Raw genomic sequence first — 20,814 nt, forward strand, 5'->3', positions numbered from 1 at the left:
CTATTCCCAAGCACCAGGCCCTGAAATTGCATTTCATCCCAAATGAGTCAAAAACAAATCAATTAATCAAACAAAAATTAAAATGAAACTCGAAGCTTCAGGCTTCGGGTGAGATTTGCTGTTTGATCTTCGTCTATGGCTACACCCGCTAAAACGGTGGTGATTTTGATTGAGTGGGGTGACACGGTTTGACTATTGACCTGGCTTAAGGCCGAGGGGGCTTTTAGTTAGGCATTATCACAGCTATCACCGCCTAAAGTGACGCAGGCGTGGCCCAGGCAGGCAGGCTATTGTTACTCCAATCTCAACGCCTAATTGCCTTCTCCCTCATCTGCACGTCTCCCTCAGCCCGCAGCCTTGCCCTTGGATTTGCGCCTCCTGCCAAATTTGCCGTTGAGATTGGCTGGGGGTCCACTTTCTGCGTGCAATGGATCTTTCTTTTCGTGAGACTGAGATCGAGATTGAGATATCAGCAAGATGCAGGGTGATTCGTGAGGCTGGAGCATTAAGGGTCTGCAATTCATCGTGGATAACTCAACACTCATCATTGCTGAAACTTCGCAGTCCATGGAACCCGTCAGGAGATTGGGGATTCGTCTTCTGAGGTTGCGCAATCGACGTTTCATGATGTGATATCTCTCTGGCCGGCGACTGATGGATTCTGGATTTCATCCTTCTTCCAATCTTATTCTATAGATCTCAGATGTGAAGACTCCTAGAAATCGAATTAAGTTTGGAGATGCTCATGCATATATATCGCTCTGATAGATTCTCAATCCAACCATGTTAGGCCTCAGACGCCAATAAGGTACTTCGTATCAATACTGAGGAGTTCATGATGGGTTCATTGATGGGCCAGAAAATCGAGTGGATATACCTTTGTGCTCCCTCCCCCGCATGCTAAATCCACCTGAGCTTGGAGGACAGATTGTACATGGCGGATTACAGAATTTATCGACGATGTGGCATAGAGTGTCCTTGTGCGCATGATTTTGGGTGATCCTGGTGGACATCTTTTTTTCGTACCCGACCAGCAAGCAAAAGCAAGCTCGAGAATTGAGATATCAGAGCCGAAGCACCTCTTGTGGATTTCGACCTACCCTGTCCCTGCACTTCTCTCCTGTCGCGGGCGGATGGTTCGCACATCCTCAACAAAGCAACGAAGACTGAAGAGCGCTACATTTTTGGTCCCGCCCTGCGGAATGAAGGACGACTGTACATTGACGAAGATTTGGCCTGTAGATCGCCAGAACGCTGCTCTTATCTCTGTCCTTTACTCCACGTTATCGGAACGAAGAATTGGCTGTCAATTCGGACAGACAGACAAAAGATCGCTCCTGACGATCATGAGCTTTACCAACATCTGACCAAATCCAGTCCTCAATGCAACCCCACTAGTCTTAGTCGAAGTGAAGATTCGTTGACTGAGGTTCCCTGACAGGGCGCCTAGCTCTTTCTTGGGTATTCTTGCCTAGGGCTCCATGTCATTATCCGAATCATATTGATGCTCTTCGCCCCATGCCTATTCGTGTGGCTAAACAACGGGTTGCAGGTAGAGGTCATCTCTGCATTCGATAGTCATAGGCATGTCCAATCAACTTGGCAAGCCATCTATTCGCATTTCGTTCGATCATGCGCCGAAAGGTTGAAGAGTTCCCCCATGTAACGTGAATTTTTAACGACGGCCCCCAAAGTCTCGCCCGTCTTGCAGTAACTTGGGTTTTCGGTTTCTGTCTGGATGGTCTGGTTGGCTGAAAGAGTGCATTGGTGTGCTTGAAGGGGCGATTGGAAACAAGCCTAGCCCAGCAGTGCCGCCGACGGATCGGGGCTGAGCCCGCGATGGGCAGTTTGTCATCCCCACCACCAGAGATCCAGCCTCATGGCGTTGGATGAAAGACGGTCCCCAAAACCCTATCGATCCCTTGAGTTCACATGCTTGCTTGCTCGCTTCTTCCCGCATCGCATATTATTCAGCCCTTTGCGCCTTGTTGACACCTCCTTCGTGTTCTATCTTTCGATCCACACAAGGACGAGAAGCTCTTCAACGCCTGGGGCCTTGCTCAGTTGAGATCAGTCATTCTCTTATGAACATCATTAACAACACAAATGCATTCCGATACTAATAGCACAGCCATCAAGTCTAATGATGTCGTTCTCGACATTGAAAGGCTAGAAAACATTCCTGAAGTTGGGAACAGTTCACCTCCCACACTGCCACCGCCGCCACCACCGGCAGCCCTGCCTCCAGCATATCTCCCGACACCATCGACAAGCGACTTTGTTCTGATCGAAGTCAAAGAAGATGCCGCCTCAAAATGGCAGTACACCGAAACTCCAATCGCAAATAACAGGGTAATACCACATTTCATGCAAAGCCTAGGAGACCTTGATGCCGACACACGTAAATCACCCCCATCCCTAACTCTCATAGCTTTTGACGCAGGAGACAAGACTGCAATTCCCGCCGACACAGGTTACATTATCAACAACATTTTGGAAACCCTTGATCTTACTTTTTTTCCCGTCCCACCAGGCCTGGTTACCTTTCATAGTATACCAGCACGCCTCCGCAAGACATATAACTACGATGGCACCACCGATGGTATAGTTCGCAAGAACAAGTTTATGACACAACGTTGCGCCTGTCTCATCTTCGAAATCGCGTGGGCTTACTCCCCTCGTTCAGGGGCGGTTTGCGCCTTTATGTGGATAGGCAGTCCAAGCACATCGCCGCCAAACTACGCTGTGTGGGCAAGGCGCCTGCTCGATGATCTTCAGTCTCATCGTCAATATGCCTCTCATCCTATGCTTCTGGGTTTGCTAGCGCACTGGCAAGGCTTTCTGGCAATTCGTGATATGTTTGGCCCTACTCTTCTCGATATCGAAGCCGTTATGCAGGCCACTGGCTTCTGGTACAATGTGGACTGGAACACTGCCAAGCCGGTCATCACTGAGCAGGAACTCGGCGACTACTCAGCAAGGACAACCGGTATGGCTATCAACATTGGTACGATTTGTGACGACCTCTCAGGTCTGCGTGAGCTGGCGGAGTTCACGATCGCAGAGTGTAATCGGATAGAATTGGATTGCGACGCCAAAGAGGATGGGGCATCTCCTACTAGAGAGCAGTTACAGTTGGCTGAGGCCAGCCGTTACATTAGGGACCACGCGACTAGCCGTGCGCGACTCACTGGCCAACTTTTCACTCAGGCCAAAAGTTGGGAGCACAAGTCAGTCTTGGTGGTTCAGGGGCTCTTCAGCCTTATCACTCAACGTGATCAGAATCAGAATCTGCGCATCGGACGAGACACACATATCTTGGCAAGAGAGTCCAAGCGAGACAGTACAGCCATGAAGGCCATTGCGATTGTCACGATGTTCTTCCTACCAGGCACGTTTCTGAGCTCATTGTTTTCCATCGACTTCTTCAAGTGGGACGCATCGCACGGCAACGAAGTTGTCAATCGGAGAATATGGGTCTACTGGGCGTTCACGATACCTGTGACGATACTGGTCGTGGCCTTGTATCTTATATGGGAGAAGTTCGCCATGAATCTGTACACCAACAGACTGCAGAAAGAGAAGGAGGAAGAAGACGGCCAAACGGTGCCCGCCATAGAAGCTGATGTCAAAAATGCAAAGGGGCCGCAGCCGGCTTACCACCCACCACCCTCGATATACACTACGTCAAGTCAGCTTTCAGTGAGGGATATTCCCCCCTCGATAATCAGCAGGATCAATCCCGCTCCTTCAGCCCGCTTGGATCACACAGAGAACTTCGGTCCTGGCGCTCCCAGTCGGAGGTCCACGTGGCAGTCGAACTCTTGAACAGTGGTGCCATGATCGACAAGAATCCAATAACGGATTTGCTCCTGAAGTCTCAACTCTGCACCATGAAGACCTGCCGAGCCACTGTCGCAAGAGATGCAGAGGTTTCTCCATATTAGTTCGACATGTGCAACCAAAGCAAGCAATACCATCTGCTCTCATCTTGATCAATTCAAGTGATGGGCCTCCCATACCCTCTCCTCAGCAGCTGGTTGACGTCTACCGTCATACAATGGAGCATCTCCCTGAACCCGGTCTTCGGACCGTACCGAAGGTGGCGACCCTCTTTGCGATGCTGCTTCGATGTACCATCCCTGGGAGCAACAGATCACCGAGTATGAAAAACAGACTACCGGAATGGCGATGAGCTACGGAAGACGACTTTGCGGCTATTGAAAGGCTTTTCGAATCTTGGTCAACTGCTGCTCAAGAGGTTCGATTATTCGAAGTACTGCCAAAGTAGCATGGCTAGTCAGCTGGCAGAAACCCTCCGGTTCGGGCACGAAAGCAGTATCAGTTGAGAAATCGCTTGCCGTGGTCAAGTCAGTCTCATCGACATATTAAATCTCGCCAAAACGGAGATAGCCCAAACTCCACTCGAATATCAAGACGTAACATATCTCCTTTCATATCAATGTGCAGAGTTACAGCACTGACTTAATGACGAGAAATATGCCTAAAACGTGTTTGAGAGTTGCAGTATCCTGATCCTTAGATCTACGACTAGGGAGGAGTCTGGTATTTCAAGACTGGTTGCAAAATCCACAATGACCACGGCGTACCACGATACGACTTTGAGTGGCAGGCTAGGATCAATCTCATCCCGACACGTACTAGGAGTAACAAAGGACTTTACGCAGTAGTTCCCATGTTAATCAGGAGACATCCTAACGGTAGGGGAGAGCAAGCGAGCTTGGGGAAGAGCGGTTCTGGACTGCCTTGGCAGAGGCGGACAATGAGACCTCGACAAGCCCACCCTTAGTGAGCCGCCAGCTCATCGTTCTAATTTCTTGATGTCTTCTCTACCTACTTCGTCATATGATTTTGCTCACAGCGAGCCCTCTGTAAAGTGGTTCACTGTAGATGCAACATAACGGATAGCTTGACAAAGGCTGTCCTCTCCCATGTCCCTCCTCTACTACATGGCTGGCGAGAATACTGAACCAGTGGCTGGAACCCCAAGAGCTACAACACTTGCCCCTTTCCAAGCGAAATGAAGCAGCCGAAAGCCCGTCACCGCAGTGGACTTGTCTTTCACACAAATTTCGCGTAACATCCCGTCTCTTTTGACCTTACTGATACAGAACATTTTCTATACAAATGGTGCACAGCATTTGCTGTAAAATCGCTCCTGTTGCCCACCCCGGTTTCGGGTTCACCATGGCCTCTGAAAAGCTGCCAACACAGGTTAGTGAAAAGATGTTCCGGATCTGTACTCCGTAAATCCGATATAACAAGGGTCCTCACGCTGCCTGCTCCTAGTCGTGCTGTCGTCAAATCCATTAACTCTACCTTCACTCATTGTTGTCCATCATTTGAGAGTTCTTCAGCTCATTCCCTTCTCTTGGTTGGTGAGAATGCGTGCACAATCTTGGGCATATGGGCTCATTGCCTTTTCTGGCGCTTTTGCCAGTAAGCTAGAGAGTCCGAACGATGGTTCTTGCGCAATTGTCGTGACTGAGAGTTATGGTCAACCTGTTTGGAACCCAACAGCTGCGTTGCCTGAGCAGTCAATCTTCTGGTCGGCCTGGACCCCTGCAGCCCATGGTAGCAGCATCTTGAAGACGAAAACGTCAGCAACCGCGAGCGGAAAACCTTCCTCTACCAAAACACCCACAGCTTCGACTACAGGATTTTCTGGATGGAGTGGTCATCAGGGGAATTCCGGCATGGACCCCAGCAAAATTGCCTCCTACCGCGAAGTTTGGTCAAGCAGGCAGGCGCATAATCTAAAGACATCAACTTCATCAGCTGGAATTGGCCAACAGCCATGGTCTGATTGGTATCAAAGCACGAAACCTTCTGTCACTACTACTACTTCCTCCTCAGGAACGGGATGGCAGTGGCAGACGAAGAGCTCGATCATTTCAAGTCACGCAAGCTATACTCGCAGCCAGGGACGCACTAGCAGCATCTCATCAACAACGGCAGCACATTTTTCCTCTACTGGGCCCCATTCATGGCATAGTAGCCCCGTATCACCTACCAGTCCTAGCAGCACCAGATCTTCAGGTGTCTCATCTTCTTCGAGCGCCACTTCATATTCATGGCCGCATACCACAATTGTCTCTTCGACTCGACTTTCTACCACTTCGACACCTCCATCAACAAGCAGCTCAGGGACTACAACCTCAACAATTACCTCGGAAACAACCTCCTCCACGAGCACTTCCTCGGAGACAACTACTACAGCCTCGACCACAACATCAGATGCGACCACCTCGACCACAACATCAGCTACGACCACCTCGACCACAACATCAGATACGACCACTTCGACCACAACGTCAGATACGACCACCTCTACAACCACCACCACGACAACGACTGAAACTACGACCACAACCACAACAACAACCGCAACAACAACCACAACTACGGCGCCACCAACACCTTCGTCGTGTAATATCGAAGGATATAATTCTGGAGCTCCAGTTGAGGACTTTTATGATTCCTCCACGCCCGTTTCATACGCAGAGTGTCGCCAGTACTGTACAGTTAATCATCCTGACACAGTTTCCGTGGGATTTGGGCTAGATTTCGGGACCACTTATTCTTGTGCCTGTTATAATTCCCCGGTGGATGATTACGTGACGCGCGGTAGTACCGGATACTTCTTTTCGGACGTTACTTGCCCTGTCTCTGATGATTCGACGACGTCGACTATCTGAAGCATATTTGAAGTTGAGCATGGATTCAGATATTGCCCCATGCTCGAATGGGGGTTAATGATGCTTGGAATAGAATGGGAATATGAGAATCGTGTAATGCATGCTAACTTGCAAACAGTGCAAGGTACTGAACCATCTTTTGATAGCCTGGTGTTGTGGTCCTCCGGTTGACGGGAAGGAATTTGCTCTATCGCTGTCGAGCTTCATCCTGAAGGTTAGGTTGGTGCATGTTATCACCAACCCTGGATTGTGTTGCTCATTTAAGGGTGGTGCAGACGGTACAATTTCGCCTTCTGGTTTATGAGATAACATAAAATAATATGTAATGGGGCTGAGATAGCCATGAAATAGCATATGAGTATCATACTCTGAGTCTCGGATCCCCTTACCCTCTGCCAATCGTGCTCCACTGGATGAGGCCGAAACACCTCCCATACTTAGATCCCTGGTGCTCTCCAACATCAATAACCCTATTACCAATACAGTCTTCCCGCTTTCAAGACTCCCCCTTCGTCCCTGACAAAGGATGTTCCCGAACAAGGCTGATAGCTGGGCACGAGTCTTCCGTAGTGAGAACGTTCGGCGCCCCATCATTCATAAACATCAGGCTGCCGGTCGTATGATCGACTCGCGTACTTTGAGATACCGCGTCAAAGTGGCTTGGACACGGGATAAAACACATCCACACCGTAAAGGACTCAAAGGGCATCTCAAGCAGTGCACTTCAAAGGGCATCTCAAGCAGTGCACACCCCCGGTACCGCGACCTTGGTAGCCATAACATAGAACTCCTCGGTCCCCTCGGGAAACCCATGATGCACATTCTGCAGCTCCGGATTCTGCAGCATTTCCCGATACGCGTTGACCGACTCCCACACCACGACCATGGTGAAGATGTTGTTGCGGTTATCCTTGTCCGGGCAGCCGCGGTAGAGTTGCGCAGAGATCAGCCCGTGTTGCGTCTTCATGAACCGTGCGACGTTGGCCCATTGGTGCAGAAACGCTTCCTCTACGTCCGACGACGGGAGGATGAATGTGTTGATGAACGTGAAGGGCGCGTTGGGATCGTACGCTTCTAGTTGGCTTTGCGTCGAGACTAAGGAGCCTGGGAGGCTCTTTTGGGTTGGCGTTTCGGACATCTTCAACTTGATTGTCCCCCGGTTTGGTTCGATGGCGTCGATTGGTCCTCCAATATCCACGTCACGTTGAGGCTTTGAGATAATGACGGACCATTGGCTAAGATATGCAAAGGCGATTTTAAGTGAGCTGCTGCGACAACGCGGAGACCCGAGCAGCGCCAAGGGAGGGGACAATGAGGGCCTTAAAAAGTTTGGTTTGGTCCCTCCGCTTCAGCTTGGTACGAACCCAGCAATCTGGGGGCCAAAAATGTACTCGTAGCACCTGCTATGGGCGAGAAAAAGAGAAGCGCAACTCATATATCTAGACGAGTATCATTTCCAGCTCTAGGTATGTCGTATCTGCAGGATCACCGAGCATAACTATTCATGAGGCTGATGCTGAGCCTGGAAACACTCCCATTCATTAGCACACCCAGTCGAAATCATCCGAAAGATATGAATAGGCTCGAAGTCATTATGGGGCCTCTCTTAAATGTACCCTCATCAACCCATTCCCTGAGCGCGCGCTTGCGTGCTGATAGACTGAACCTTTTCACTGTCGAAAAATAGTGCACATACGTAATGACATCCAGCGTAGCGCTGTCTTTGGGCCATTTGGACCCTGTCGATCACATCGAAAGATATAACGATACTGCTAACAGGCTTTTCCGCTGCTGTGTTTTAGAGAAGAGGAAATCAGTCATGAAGTTCTCAAGGCTCTCGTAATCCAAGATTCCGAGGCGATGTCGTGCAACAAAAGCCGCTCGTAGCATGAACCAAGCTTCTTCGGGTTCGTCTTGTGCGTTGAAAAGGCCTGTCATCAATGTCCAGAGGAGAAGAGAATTTTCATGATCTGTGCTCGGGGCCGTTGATGTAGAGGGGGCAGAGAGTCCCTCTTTTGGTCTTTCCCCAACAGGTAATTCTGAGCGTGAGGGAGATAGCCGAGGATGAGAAGCCCAGTTCTTGTCAATACCGAACAGCGCGTGTTGTAACCGACGCATATTGGGCTGAGCAGATCGAAATGCCATGCGATTTGTGCATCTTAGTACGATGAGGAGCAAGGCGAGACGTAGTGCTTCATCTTTGCTTGCTTGAATTGATGTTCCAGCAAAATGCAGATCAGCTGGTAGAAGGAGTAGTCGGTGGCAAATAGCGCGCATCCGCTTGCACATCCATTCAGCATCTTCTCGGGTCGCATTTGACGTCCTCCATACATATTTCCCCACCGCGACACAATCTAAAATGTCACGGACAATCGTTGCCAGAGCGGGACTCATGAGCCCAGCTTGCAGCGCATCTTCGAAGCCACGACCTAACCTAAAATCAAATATGGTTGAAGCGTCGGTAAGGATATCGACTTGATGACTGATGAGGGCTCTAGAAGGTTTGATTGCCTGTGGTACTGGACTGTGCGGGTACAGAGGTGGCTGACGCCGAGCAGCAGCAAAATCTGCAATTTCTTCCTTGATCAGTGCAAGTCGTGTGGGATTCATTGGGCCAGGATCGAATAGCACTGGAAACTCAGGAACCCACCCCGTTTCGATGCATATCATCTTGTCAATGTTGACAAGACCTTGAGCTGTGAACGCGTGATAGGGATCGTCCATGTCCAAGAGTGTCAGCAGGGATTTTGCAGCCCGCACGTGGGTCGACGCCTCTTCAAAGAGCTGGCAGATCCATGCTGCCAGCGCAAGGCCGTGAATACTTTGAACTAGGTGAGCGTCGGCATGAATCCCTTTCTCCTGACAATCAAGCATTTTTTCTCGCACAGACCTCAGCGTCATCTGCATGTAGTACTCAGGTTGTGCGGAGCCCATTAAGGGTATTCGGGAGAGATGGACCATCCTAGCAGCCATGATCATGAGCAATGAGGAGAATTTCAGCTTGTTCTGCATACAGCCTTGAAGCATTGTCTGACCGACCTTGTTGTATTTCTGTACAGGTTGAAGGTGAGGTGGGAGAACTTCAACCTTGTCAACATGAGAGCCGGTGGCAGTCATGAGCGAGTGGTACCGTAGCAAGACTTCTACATTCCCCGTCAAAGGCAAAGGTGTGACAGAAAAAGGATCAACACTAGAGCCCGGCATGAAATTGCTGGATGGCACAGATGCCCAGCTTCGGCGAAATCTGGCGATCCATTCTTGTACTGAAACCGGGCTGGGTGAACGATGCGAGACAACCTTGGTTCGAGAGTGCTGTGACTGTTCATCGTCTTGAGCAGAACTTGAGGTGACTGATGTAGAACTTGGCAAAGTCCTTCCAAGAAATTAGCACCCAAAACTGTCCAGCCTCCATTGATTCGACGTGGGATACTAAGTGAAGAAGTACTTAGTATTCTGGGAGAGGGGGCATGCTGGTGATGAAAAGAAGCAGTGGAACGATCGTAAATGCTCGAGAAGGGCATATCCATACCTGGGAGGGCTTCGAAGTTGAGAAAGTCGCAGTCGCCCTTGCATTGATCTAGCGGACGGCACATCTGGAGGTCGTGAGGCAAGGCTGCGGCGTCCATATCGCCCATCCTGTGTTCTATGAGGAACATCTGATCTTTGATGTTGCACGAATTGGAAAATGGCTTTACTCTCGGAAGGGTCGCCCTTGGTTAACGACGAGCTCGCCTCATTCTTGTTGACCCATAAATACTGCCGTTGTTGCTGGCCTTCCGATTTCTCCATCGTCGTCCATTGACGCCAATCTTAGAGGCTAATAACCAATGCTGTGAGGTCGTTCATGCCGACATCCTATGTTTCATGTTTGTCCAAGGTCTGAAGGCAGCAACCAGATGACGACGGGGGCAAACAAGGGCACTGATGTACTGTTCATACTGGTAAGTACAGTCCTAAGTAAGTATAGCTTCCAAAGACTCATTTATCAGATAGGATGCTAGCTGTGCACAAACCCAAATCGGTTGCAAGCCTCCAGCTCCAAAGATAATAAGCTTCAAATCTCTTGGAAGTATAGAGGGGCTCAAAGTCACCAGGCTGGCGAAAGGAACTAAGGGAATTAGCCGGAGCCCGAAGCCGCTTAGTCATTCTGATCAACTAGCCGACCCGATCTGACTGACTAAGCATTTTCCTAATACGGGCTGCACGTGATATCGGATAGCCTTTCCTGGAATTCCACAAACTTTTTTCATCTGCGCCCCCCTCGCCAAATCGAGTTTTCCCATCTGATCGCAACGGGAGCCGATACGAACACCTCGTATCTCTATTCAAACTTGATGCGATCGTGGCAGCGAAAGCAGGGATATTGACTCCATCTGCCCATTGCAGCCTTCCCACTGCTTGGCGCTGTATGCCTTCGATCTTGGCCCTCCAACCTTCGCACATGAATTCAATCCCAGGCTATGCTAAGAATTGAGACTCACTGACTCTAGTCTTTTACTGATCCGACATGGCCTCTCCTGTTGTTCCTGGGCAGGTTCTGGGAAGTACTACGTCATACTTGCCCGGACCAGGAACGCACGTCTATGAGGACAATATTCTGGCCTCGATCATTGGCAGTTCTCTTATCACGCCTGCAGTCAACAAGACCACCAAACCCACAATCTCAATACCACGTAACAATGCCGCCAATGCAACCAGAGCCAGTGCTGCAACTGGAGCACTGCCCAAGGTCGGTTCCATCATTCTTGGAAGAGTCACTCGCGTTCAACAGCGCCAGCTCTCAGCATCGATCCTGAGCGTCGATCCTTCCCCTTCTGATATCCTCTCTTACACGCAAATGACCAATGACGATCTCCAATTCCAAGCGGTGCTTCGAAGGGAAGATGTTCGCACCCACGAGAAAGATAAAATCGTTATCAATGAGATGTATAGAGTGGGAGACATCATCCGCGCCTCTGTGATCAGTCTGGGTGATGAGAGAAATTACTACATCAGCACTGCTGGCAACGAGTTTGGAGTGGTGGTTGCTACCAGCGAGAATGGAAATGCGATGATTCCTGCGAGCTGGAAGGAGATGAGAGACGTTGTGACGGCCAAAGGAGAAGGCAGGAAAGTCGCCAAACCAGTATGAGAGGAGCTCCCAACACGGTTGAGATCTGATCTGCTTGACTAAGCTCTCAACAGTCGCCAGCCTCCTTGGTAGGTCCGAAAGATCTGTTATCCTCAGCCGCTATTCTCCTCAAGACGTAGAGCGGGTTCCTGGCCTTTTTTAAACGCTCACCAGGAACTCTAGATTCAGATTCAATGCAGAAGCAGAACAAGCCGAGAGCGATGGCCTACCTTCGATGTATTATTTGACTCTCGATATCGGCTCACAAGTCATGACGAATCTCGTTGATTTCAATCGTCAAAGGGATGCTCAGAGCTGAACAAGTGTTTGGCGTACAGACCGCGCACTCGGAAATTCCATCTTTCTCAATTTTCTGTGCCTCGATAGTGCACATGCCGATGCTTCGAAAGTCCTAGAGGGATAAAGGTACTTATTGTCTCCATATCCAAGTGGACAAATATTGTTCTATGGACAACAACGAACAATACGTTCCTCCACGGACACCAACTCGCTCAATCTTATAATGCTGTCTTGTTTGCTCTATATTTCCTGCCTCGGGCACTCGTCATCATTCATACCATCACACCCACACCTCTCTAGTATCCATGGTCACGACCCCAATTCAATGTCAGACTGTGTTCGTCACGGGAGGGAGAAACGATTTTTCCGCCAGTTTCTAAGTCCGGCTTCGAGATGTCTCAAAACATCAGTTCTTGATCGGCAAAGATACTCTAAAAGATTGGAGACATTTCGCAAATTACCAAGGTTTTTGCTCGTGTCAACACCGCCAGGGCCCGTACACTCGAGTATAGGATTTGGAGTGTTCTGATAAATCGGATGTGACATATCTTAAGACTCCTTGATCCGCGTTAGAGTTATTGTAATTCTTACAGATCTCTTAGCAATTAAGGTGCTTCTACAAGCATTAGCCTCAATACTGCCGGATAGCGGCTTACGAGTCAGGTAGGTCTCTAACTAAAACCCCTGGCCACTGCAAAACCATCAAAGTCTGGGCACACAACCCACGTGTTACAATACCAGACTGATGCCATCAATTCCCGCGGGGCGGAGACTGCTTTGACTTTCACATTCGTACTGGTGCGTTTTACCTGCGAGGCAGCCTCGGTATAAAGCAACTCATCATCGGTCGTGCAACTATCCTTGCTAATATGGCTACATTCACCGCTCATCGCTCGACGATTAACCAGAAATTGTTCTACCGTATGTTGGGTTGGGTCCTGGGACTATTTGGTCACATCACACATCTACTTACCCAAGATGCTCAGGATCACGGTTTACGTGTACGGTAGAACATGGCTCGAACGAGTCCAAGATTCTGCTTCGACGTGGTAAGGGTATCTTACTCGTGTGCTTTTACGAGGACGCCGAATATATCTTCTACGAATCTGAGGTCACAATGAACAAGGGGTTGGAGAGACGCTCTGATTTGACTGGATGTGGACCACAAGTATCATGTCATATCTTGCCACCCACGTTTACGATGATTCCGTTACTGCCAAAGTCTTTGGGGACCTCCGGACCCCATACCGAGAACGGACCAACAACATCCCGTTTCGTTGGCGTGTCCTCATTCACCAGATCACCATCGGCATAGTGTTCGATCTTGAAACCACTAGGATCCTGCCAATAGTCGAAGATCTGACTACCTAAGACATGGCGGCCCACGCCCCAAATACTCTTCCAACCCTTTTGAGCCAGCCATTGGTGACCTATCAGCTGCGTATCAAAGTCCGCCACTTCGAAAGAACAATGATGCATGAAACTCTTCTTCACTTGCGGCTCTGCTCGCTGGAGGAAAAGTATGTGGTGGTCGGTATATTCCTTGCCGTGGTCAAGGTGCATAAACGTCAAGACGTCCATGTTGGAAAAGTCCCAGTGGTACAAAATGTCGCTGGGTACGAAGTTGAAATTCGATGTCCACCATTTCACCTCTGTGTCGAAGTCTCTATACACATAGCCCATATGACCAAGCTTGTGCACGAGAGCAGGTCCTGGATGAAAACGCTGGAACTTTCCTATAGTAACAAGATCAATCATTGACTCTGAGAATCTGCCTTGCTGCATTTTGCCTACCTTGCCGAGGCTTGCTGAATGGTGTATTCAAGGGACCAAACTGGTCATGCGTCGCACTGGGCTCTTCCCCACTCGGCGCTGATCGTTCTTTCTGACCATATATGACATGCATGTAGGTCTCGTCCTGTCGTTCGAATGTCACAATCTGGCCACCACCTGGAGCATCTGCCAGTGACCCAAGCTTCGCTCCGGGCAGGGCAGCCGCCTTATCAAACTCCTTCTGCGACTTTGCCACAAATGCAGGTCCGAGGAACTTAGGTCTGCGGGACTTGCTCTGCTGTGCAACATATAGATATGGGTCGACGCCGTAGCCGCGGTAGTAGACTCGATCCTTCTCGACACGTTCTTCAACCATCCCAAAATCCTTGGCGAATGCTCTGAACTTGGCCAGATCGGCATGTTCAACGACCACATGGCCGAGTCGCTCTAGCTGGACCTTCGATTCATCGTTGGCAATGGGAGGCATTTTCATATCAGGCAGCAGAAATTCTCTGACGGTTCGCGGGAGTTTGGGAAGTATTGTAGCTGCGATGTACAGGGGCCAAGACATGAAGAACTGCAGGATTCTGGTATGTCTAGTTCAATAGCTTTCTCTAGTATACCGTGACCACTCTCGTCCAGATTGAAATCGAACGAGACTGATCATTAAATCCAGCAGGACCTTGATCTATGGTTGAACACGAAACCCGCAATGTTCCTCGGGGTTTGAGTTGACCCGCGTCCATACAGTTTACGTGGGACCCCCTTTGCCCCACAGCATCTCATGAGGGACAGATATCGCAGGCGTACCCTCTGCGAAGAATCAGCATTATATGGCGCCTATTCAGCACTCACATTGAACATCAGTATTTACTTTACTCTCTAAAAATGCACCATGCACCCGCACCCAGCTTCTGTTCATTTCCCTATTGCATTTCTTACACTCACTTGCGGCCTAGACTTACTGGATGGTCTCAACGCTGATTCGTTTGCGGTGAAAGCTTTGAAAAGTGATATTGACATAACGAAAGGGGCATACTACCTACAGGTCCTGGGCCTGATCACAGCGATACCTGCTATTGTGACGGGCTTTACAAGTACCACGCAAATTGCGCTATCGCAAGGTGTGATCGAGAAGCAGACCAAGAATCTGCGACCAAAGTTCGTCAAGACTTTTTTCCACAGCCTCGCAAGTACCATCGCAGTCTTGGGGAATCTCGGCATATGGTATTGTGGAAGGAGTGCGGGAAAGAAACTTGAGCCTGTAGCTCTGGGCATTGAGACAGCGCTCTGCGTACTCATGTTCATCGGCGCAAATATTGGGGGGACACTGGTCTTTACGCATGGTATGGGATTCTCGGGGCTCCAGCGTAAGAACAAGCCTGAATAATGTCTGTACAAGGTGGAATAGTGGGCCAGCTGTGGCAAATAACAGTTCGTTTGCTCTGGTGGCCGTGACATTGACAACTACTGGAGATTGTCATCAATGCCAATTTCTGTTAAGACTCTCGAGCGGTTCAAGTATTCAACTATCACAATGAACGACAAGCCATTCCCGTTTGACCCACATATGTGGACCTTATGCTATGCTTAGAGGCAGTAATGCTAATGCCACTATAAATTGAACGTACGAGGCTTGCGCATCTGCTGTTGCAATCACTTTGATCCTTCGTTTCCGCATGTGGTCTCTAATTGGCAAGTAAATGAGCCGTACTGTTGACGCAGAACGTCCCTTGGATGGTCTTGCGCAAAATCATGAAATCTTCGGTGTACTAGACCAGTGAGTGATGGCCTGAGTACACTGAGCAGCCCCACGCCAGCCTTAGCATTCACCATAGTGTGTGATGACCTGCTAAGTCCCCTAGGTTATTCCAATGTATCGGCTGTAGCATGTGATCATAGCATTCCAAAATATACTGCTTTTACACCGAGGCATATTGCAAAGCCTGATAACCGAGGGTTTGGTTGGCTCTGTGATAACCTATGTGCAACTACCTAGGTAGATTCACTCATATTTGCGGGCACAAGAGCAAAGCCAAGGTTTGCGGGACGGCTGAGCTGACGCTGCGGGTCTTTGCCCCTGTCCCGCATTCTGAAATTCAGCCTCATCTGAAACACTATTGCCCATCGAACACAACGACAATTCACAAATAACATTGGAGTTCTGATAGACCAGCGCATCTGATACCAGCAAAAATGAGTGCATTCGAGCGTTTGATAAAATTCAGGGCAAAAGACGATGGCAAGGTCTACTTCGCCAATGTCGGAGTAGGACTTCAAATTGCTGCGGGACTGGGAGTGACTGCGTTCCAATCACTAGCAGACCTCGAGAGCAATTCAAGGTCACAAGAAGCCACTGTAGATGAGGCATGTCATTTTCGGCATCTTGTCCCAAGTCACTTTGGCAGCTAATATGATATCTTCAGCTTCTAGCCCCCGTTCCACACGAAAACGTGCCCATCTATTGCGTGGGTCTCAATTACCGAAGTCATGCGACCGAAGCAAAGGTAGATCAAAACAAAATCATAAGAATAATCCTGCGATACTGAAACTAGGCATCAGCTCTCAACCCCTTCATATCCACCGCTGTGGACAAAGCCCGCAACTGCATTAGCAAATCCAAACGAAGACATCGGCGTAAACCAATTTTGTGCGTCCAGCTTGCCAGACTATGAGGTAATTGGCACCGAGTAATTTTTCTGATAGATACTTATTGAATCTCTGTCCAGGGCGAGCTAGTATTCGTGACATCACGAGAATGTAAAAACATCAGCGTCAAAGATGCGCCATCTTACATTCTCGGCTACACCGTGGGCAATGATCTATCCTGTCGATTCTTCCAACTGCCGAAAAACAGCGGGGGACAATTCTTTTTCGCCAAAGCCTTTGACAAATTCGCACCGATAGGTCCAGTACTCGTCAGCCCGGAGCAATACGAGGTTGCGGCGAAAGGAAGGAAACTCACCACGCGTGTGAACGGATCAGTTGTGCAGAATGTCGAGATCGCCAAAGACATGATCTTCTCGCCGGCGCAGATTCTCAGCCACATGAGTCAAGGTTTGGGGCCCTTTCACACGCCAGTTATATGTTCGTCTAACTGACCCATTTCTTCTCTCTCTCTCTCACAGGAACGACTATCCCCGCAGGCACAGCCGTGATGACGGGAACACCTGCAGGAGTGGGCGCTTTCCGAAGTCCCAAGAGTTTTCTGAAAGATGGAGATGTAGTCGAGGTTGAGATTGGTGGAATTGGTGTATTGAAGAACACTATGCGCTTTCAAGGGTGAGTACGGCGGGCTGAACATTCTGCAGAGTGTTCCCCTTGACTACCTAGTGCTAGCTTGCTTACTTACGAAGTCTACAGTGGTGGGTCCGCCCGTATCTAAGGATCTTGAATACAGTGCTCAAGATTTTCACATAGACGCGGCGACGGGATGTTCTAGCTAGCTTGGAGGACAAGTTGGATTGTGACAGAGGACGAAAGAGGACCACTACTCATTGAACTTGTAAGCCTGTTGGACTTGACTATGATATCACATGTTCATAGAAGGTCAAGAAGAAGCCGTATTTTTCCTCGACCAAAGACCTCACGCTATCATGCATTCAATACATCTAAACCAAATCTTCCACCTCGCCATACTAGTCTAGTTAGAACGTGAACCTGTACAACTCTTCCTGCCAACCGAACTCTAGTTGAGCCAAAACTGAGAATAGAGGTTCTGAATCTCCCTCCAGTCGCAGAAATCGAGAACGCTGCCTCACGAATGTAGCCCATGCTTATGACTTAGAGCTGTAGACGGGATGATGGCACCAGGTCGGTTGGTTCCCGATGCGACGCTGATGCTGACCACCAGACTTGGCGCAGATGGATTTTCTCTCGTGCGATAGACCTGCATAGCATTGGCGAATGTTGAGCCTTTACCAGGCTTGCCGGCCCAGTGAACAGGTCCAGGATGAGGTTCAGCCAGAGATGTGGCGATGCACCTAGGTAGTGTGGGTGTAGCCAACTCCCAGACGTGATACGTGTGATCGTATCGCTCGCTAAATGCGGGACGCCCGAACCCTTTTCGCATTCTGCGGGGGTGAGGGCAAGGGCAGACCCTCGGGCAGGCAGGCAAACCACGGCCTCCCACCTTACGCTTACCTACGCTTACGTGGGAGATCTGGGGATAGAGCGGATCATTCCGTCGTTGGCTGGTAGGACAACGTATGTATATACATATGACAAAGTGCCCGAAACACATGCATCCACCAGGGATCATGCCGATGTCATTGTGTTTCTCCACGCCATCAGCAGAAACGACACCTAACGTTCAACATGTCTTTAATATGGCTCGTCGTGCCCTTCGCGCTGGGATGGCTGGTGTACCATTTCCGCTGGAGTTTCAACGCGCAGCTGAGTCGAATCCCCGGACCCGTGTCCGCGAGGTTCTCCAGACTGTACCGTCTGTCCATGGTAGCAAACGGACGTGCACCGCAGGAATATAAAGCCGCGCATGACAGATATGGCTCGATCGTGCGCCTGGGTCCGAAACACGTATCGATCGCGGATCCTGCTGCCATTCCAGTCATCTATGGGGTGGGCAGTAAGTTCTTGAAGGTAATGCGTTCCGCCCCGCCTGACTGGTTTGATGGGAAGGGTCGAGATGGCTAACCATTGGTGGGGACAAAGTCGGATTTTTACGGCCTCATGACCCCGGTCTACCGCGGCCGACGCATCGACAGCATGTTCACAGCGCGGTCGAACGAAGTGCACAAGGCACTGAAATCGCCTGTTGCGCAGTACTTCTCCATGACTGGGATGAAAGCCTATGAGCCTTACGTCGACGAGTGCACGGAGATATTCATGTCAGCGATGCGCGGCTTGGAAGGCCAGACGGTCGATATAGCTGTCTGGCTGCAATGGTATGCCTTTGATGTTATCGCGAGCATCACGTTCCAGAGACGATTTGGATTCCTCGAGCAGGCGAGAGATATTGATGATATGATTGCGCGCCTGGATCGTGGGTTGCAGGTCGTCAAATATATCAGCTCGTATCCGGAACTAGGCGTCGTGGTCAGGCGGTTTCTCGGACCGTTGCTCTCGATTTCTGGTCAAAAGGATCCGCTCGTCGGCTTTTTGGACGTGAGTACATTTTTAATCCTGCGTCTTGGAAAGATGAACGGCTCACCAAGTATTAAATAGCTGTGTGACGAGGAAATCGCGAGATACGATCAATCCTCGAACGAGCAGAGTTCGCGGACGGATTTTCTCTCTCAGCTGCGACAGAAGAAGATGCCATTGGGACCTGGGACCCCGGATGAGAACATGATCAACCATCTGAGCAATAACCTGTGAGCAACCTGGACAAACAAAGTGCCATGCAGAACCTAACAAGCAAATCAGGCTTGCTGGGAGCGATACCACGGGCATCTCGCTCCGAGCATGTTTTTACTATATCCTCAATAATCCTGCGGTCCTCCACACGATGCGCAAGGAATTCGATACCTCTGCAGCAGCGGGGTCGCTCTCGGATAACTGTACGCTTGAGGAAGTTCTCAAGCTACCTTATCTGTAATCAAATCCCGTAAGCATCGCGGTTTGATACCATTGACTGACAGTATGTTGTAGACAGGCTGTGATAAAAGAGGCAATGCGACTGCATCCCGGAGTAGGTTTCCCTCTCGAACGATATGTTCTACCTGCGGGCGCCACGATCTGCGGAGTGAAGCTGCCTGCTGGAACGATTGTATCCATGTCGGCATCGGTGGTGCAGCTTGACGAGAAAGTCTTCGGAGCCGATGCTGCGGAGTTTCGTCCTGAAAGATGGCTCGATGGAGAGCAGGAGCAGATTAAATTGATGGACCGGTCGCTGCTGGTGGTAAGCCCCTGCGGAAAAGACTCTTCACGACGTAGCTGCCAGTCAATCTAATGATGTTGCAGTTCGGTCATGGTGCACGCTCTTGCATCGGCAAGAATATTTCGCTCATGGAAATGAGTAAATTCATCACCCAGGTTCTAAGGAGCTTTGATCTTGTTTGGGCCAAGCCGAAGCATGAGTGGGCTACAGAAACTGCTTGGTTCTGGAAACAGACTGATATGCCTGTGGTATTCAAGCGAAGGGAGGCGTAGAGCAGTACCTGAGCTTGGCGTTTCTTATCTTGATAGTGCATGGCCACCGTTACGCCCATGATTCGGCTGCGGCAATATTCAAGGCTCGATTGAAAATGCATCTCTGTGCCTCTCAGTCTGTCTGCTGTGCAACGATATATTCTTTCGATTGGGATCCCGAGCACAGCCCCCAGGCATGCCTCATGGCTAATGTCTCATCCTCAAATTGATTATCCCGGGTGTTCACATCAGGAGACTCAGAACCAGACGAATTGCGCATTTATTGGGCGACTCGGATTGTGGAGGATTCCACGGGTAGCAGCCTCCATTCGCTGTAGCCGCGAAGATTCCAGGCCGCGGGCGTGCATCACTGGAATATCAAGCCGAGACAGCAATCAAGTTGAATGACGGGAGGTCCCAAAATTGAAACTTAGGGGCCAAAGAGATTTTACTCATCTGCGGGTGTGTATTCCAGTCCACACTTCCAGGCCGTCTCGAGACATGATGTGTCGGCCAAGCCGACTAGCGAGCGACAGCCTGATGCAATGCAATTGGCGTGCTCGGTTTATGGAGATGCAGATGTACCAATCAGAAATGCTGTCGTCGAAATTGGCATCCTTCGGTGTATTCATGGCTGGGAGATGTTGTTGGGTGGCAATGAGCATTGCTTGCATCGAATAACCCTAGCCCTATGGCAGATCACAAAGAACGCTGGTACTGGTAATTTCGAGCATTGATTCCCGCCTCTTCACGATCTTTCTGCTCCAACCCTTACCGCACTGTGCCTCAGCCACAGCGATGGCCACAGGGCCACCCACCCCC

General features: G+C 49.8%; 9 protein-coding genes across 9 annotated transcripts; 6 read left to right on the forward strand and 3 right to left on the reverse strand.

The window, feature by feature from the left end:
- Positions 1–2,106: 2,106 nt before the first annotated feature.
- On the forward strand, positions 2,107–3,828 carry LTR84_007071 (uncharacterized protein; the record flags this gene model as incomplete). Its single annotated transcript, XM_064850626.1, has 1 exon — positions 2,107–3,828. One exon carries the CDS (start codon positions 2,107–2,109, stop codon positions 3,826–3,828), a length of 1,722 nt encoding a protein of 573 aa, XP_064702695.1.
- A 1,577-nt stretch (positions 3,829–5,405) lies between these two features.
- On the forward strand, positions 5,406–6,719 carry LTR84_007072 (uncharacterized protein; the record flags this gene model as incomplete). The annotated part of the gene is made up of 1 exon (XM_064850627.1): positions 5,406–6,719. One exon carries the CDS (start codon positions 5,406–5,408, stop codon positions 6,717–6,719), a length of 1,314 nt encoding a protein of 437 aa, XP_064702696.1.
- Positions 6,720–7,455: 736 nt separating this feature from the next.
- Positions 7,456–7,857, reverse strand: LTR84_007073 (uncharacterized protein; the record flags this gene model as incomplete). The annotated part of the gene is made up of 1 exon (XM_064850628.1): positions 7,456–7,857. One exon carries the CDS (start codon positions 7,855–7,857, stop codon positions 7,456–7,458), a length of 402 nt encoding a protein of 133 aa, XP_064702697.1.
- Positions 7,858–8,465: 608 nt separating this feature from the next.
- On the reverse strand, positions 8,466–10,508 carry LTR84_007074 (uncharacterized protein; the record flags this gene model as incomplete). Its single annotated transcript, XM_064850629.1, has 2 exons — positions 8,466–10,092; positions 10,249–10,508. The coding sequence occupies 2 exons, from the start codon at positions 10,506–10,508 to the stop codon at positions 8,466–8,468; spliced, it is 1,887 nt and encodes a 628-aa protein (XP_064702698.1).
- Positions 10,509–11,226: 718 nt separating this feature from the next.
- LTR84_007075 (uncharacterized protein) lies at positions 11,227–11,850 on the forward strand (the record flags this gene model as incomplete). Its single annotated transcript, XM_064850630.1, has 1 exon — positions 11,227–11,850. One exon carries the CDS (start codon positions 11,227–11,229, stop codon positions 11,848–11,850), a length of 624 nt encoding a protein of 207 aa, XP_064702699.1.
- Positions 11,851–13,305: 1,455 nt separating this feature from the next.
- Positions 13,306–14,389, reverse strand: LTR84_007076 (uncharacterized protein; the record flags this gene model as incomplete). The annotated part of the gene is made up of 2 exons (XM_064850631.1): positions 13,306–13,865; positions 13,924–14,389. The coding sequence occupies 2 exons, from the start codon at positions 14,387–14,389 to the stop codon at positions 13,306–13,308; spliced, it is 1,026 nt and encodes a 341-aa protein (XP_064702700.1).
- Positions 14,390–14,797: 408 nt separating this feature from the next.
- LTR84_007077 (uncharacterized protein) lies at positions 14,798–15,292 on the forward strand (the record flags this gene model as incomplete). Its single annotated transcript, XM_064850632.1, has 1 exon — positions 14,798–15,292. The coding sequence occupies one exon, from the start codon at positions 14,798–14,800 to the stop codon at positions 15,290–15,292; it is 495 nt and encodes a 164-aa protein (XP_064702701.1).
- An 806-nt stretch (positions 15,293–16,098) lies between these two features.
- On the forward strand, positions 16,099–17,287 carry LTR84_007078 (uncharacterized protein; the record flags this gene model as incomplete). Its single annotated transcript, XM_064850633.1, has 6 exons — positions 16,099–16,260; positions 16,329–16,409; positions 16,465–16,578; positions 16,632–16,959; positions 17,031–17,184; positions 17,266–17,287. 6 exons carry the CDS (start codon positions 16,099–16,101, stop codon positions 17,285–17,287), a joined length of 861 nt encoding a protein of 286 aa, XP_064702702.1.
- A 932-nt stretch (positions 17,288–18,219) lies between these two features.
- LTR84_007079 (uncharacterized protein) lies at positions 18,220–20,013 on the forward strand (the record flags this gene model as incomplete). Its single annotated transcript, XM_064850634.1, has 6 exons — positions 18,220–18,501; positions 18,574–19,026; positions 19,087–19,235; positions 19,288–19,455; positions 19,513–19,762; positions 19,825–20,013. 6 exons carry the CDS (start codon positions 18,220–18,222, stop codon positions 20,011–20,013), a joined length of 1,491 nt encoding a protein of 496 aa, XP_064702703.1.
- Positions 20,014–20,814: the final 801 nt, after the last annotated feature.

The sequence above is a fragment of the Exophiala bonariae genome (genome assembly GCF_035927105.1).
Source record: "Exophiala bonariae strain CCFEE 5792 chromosome Unknown scaffold_27, whole genome shotgun sequence".
Lineage (NCBI taxonomy): Eukaryota > Fungi > Ascomycota > Eurotiomycetes > Chaetothyriales > Herpotrichiellaceae > Exophiala > Exophiala bonariae.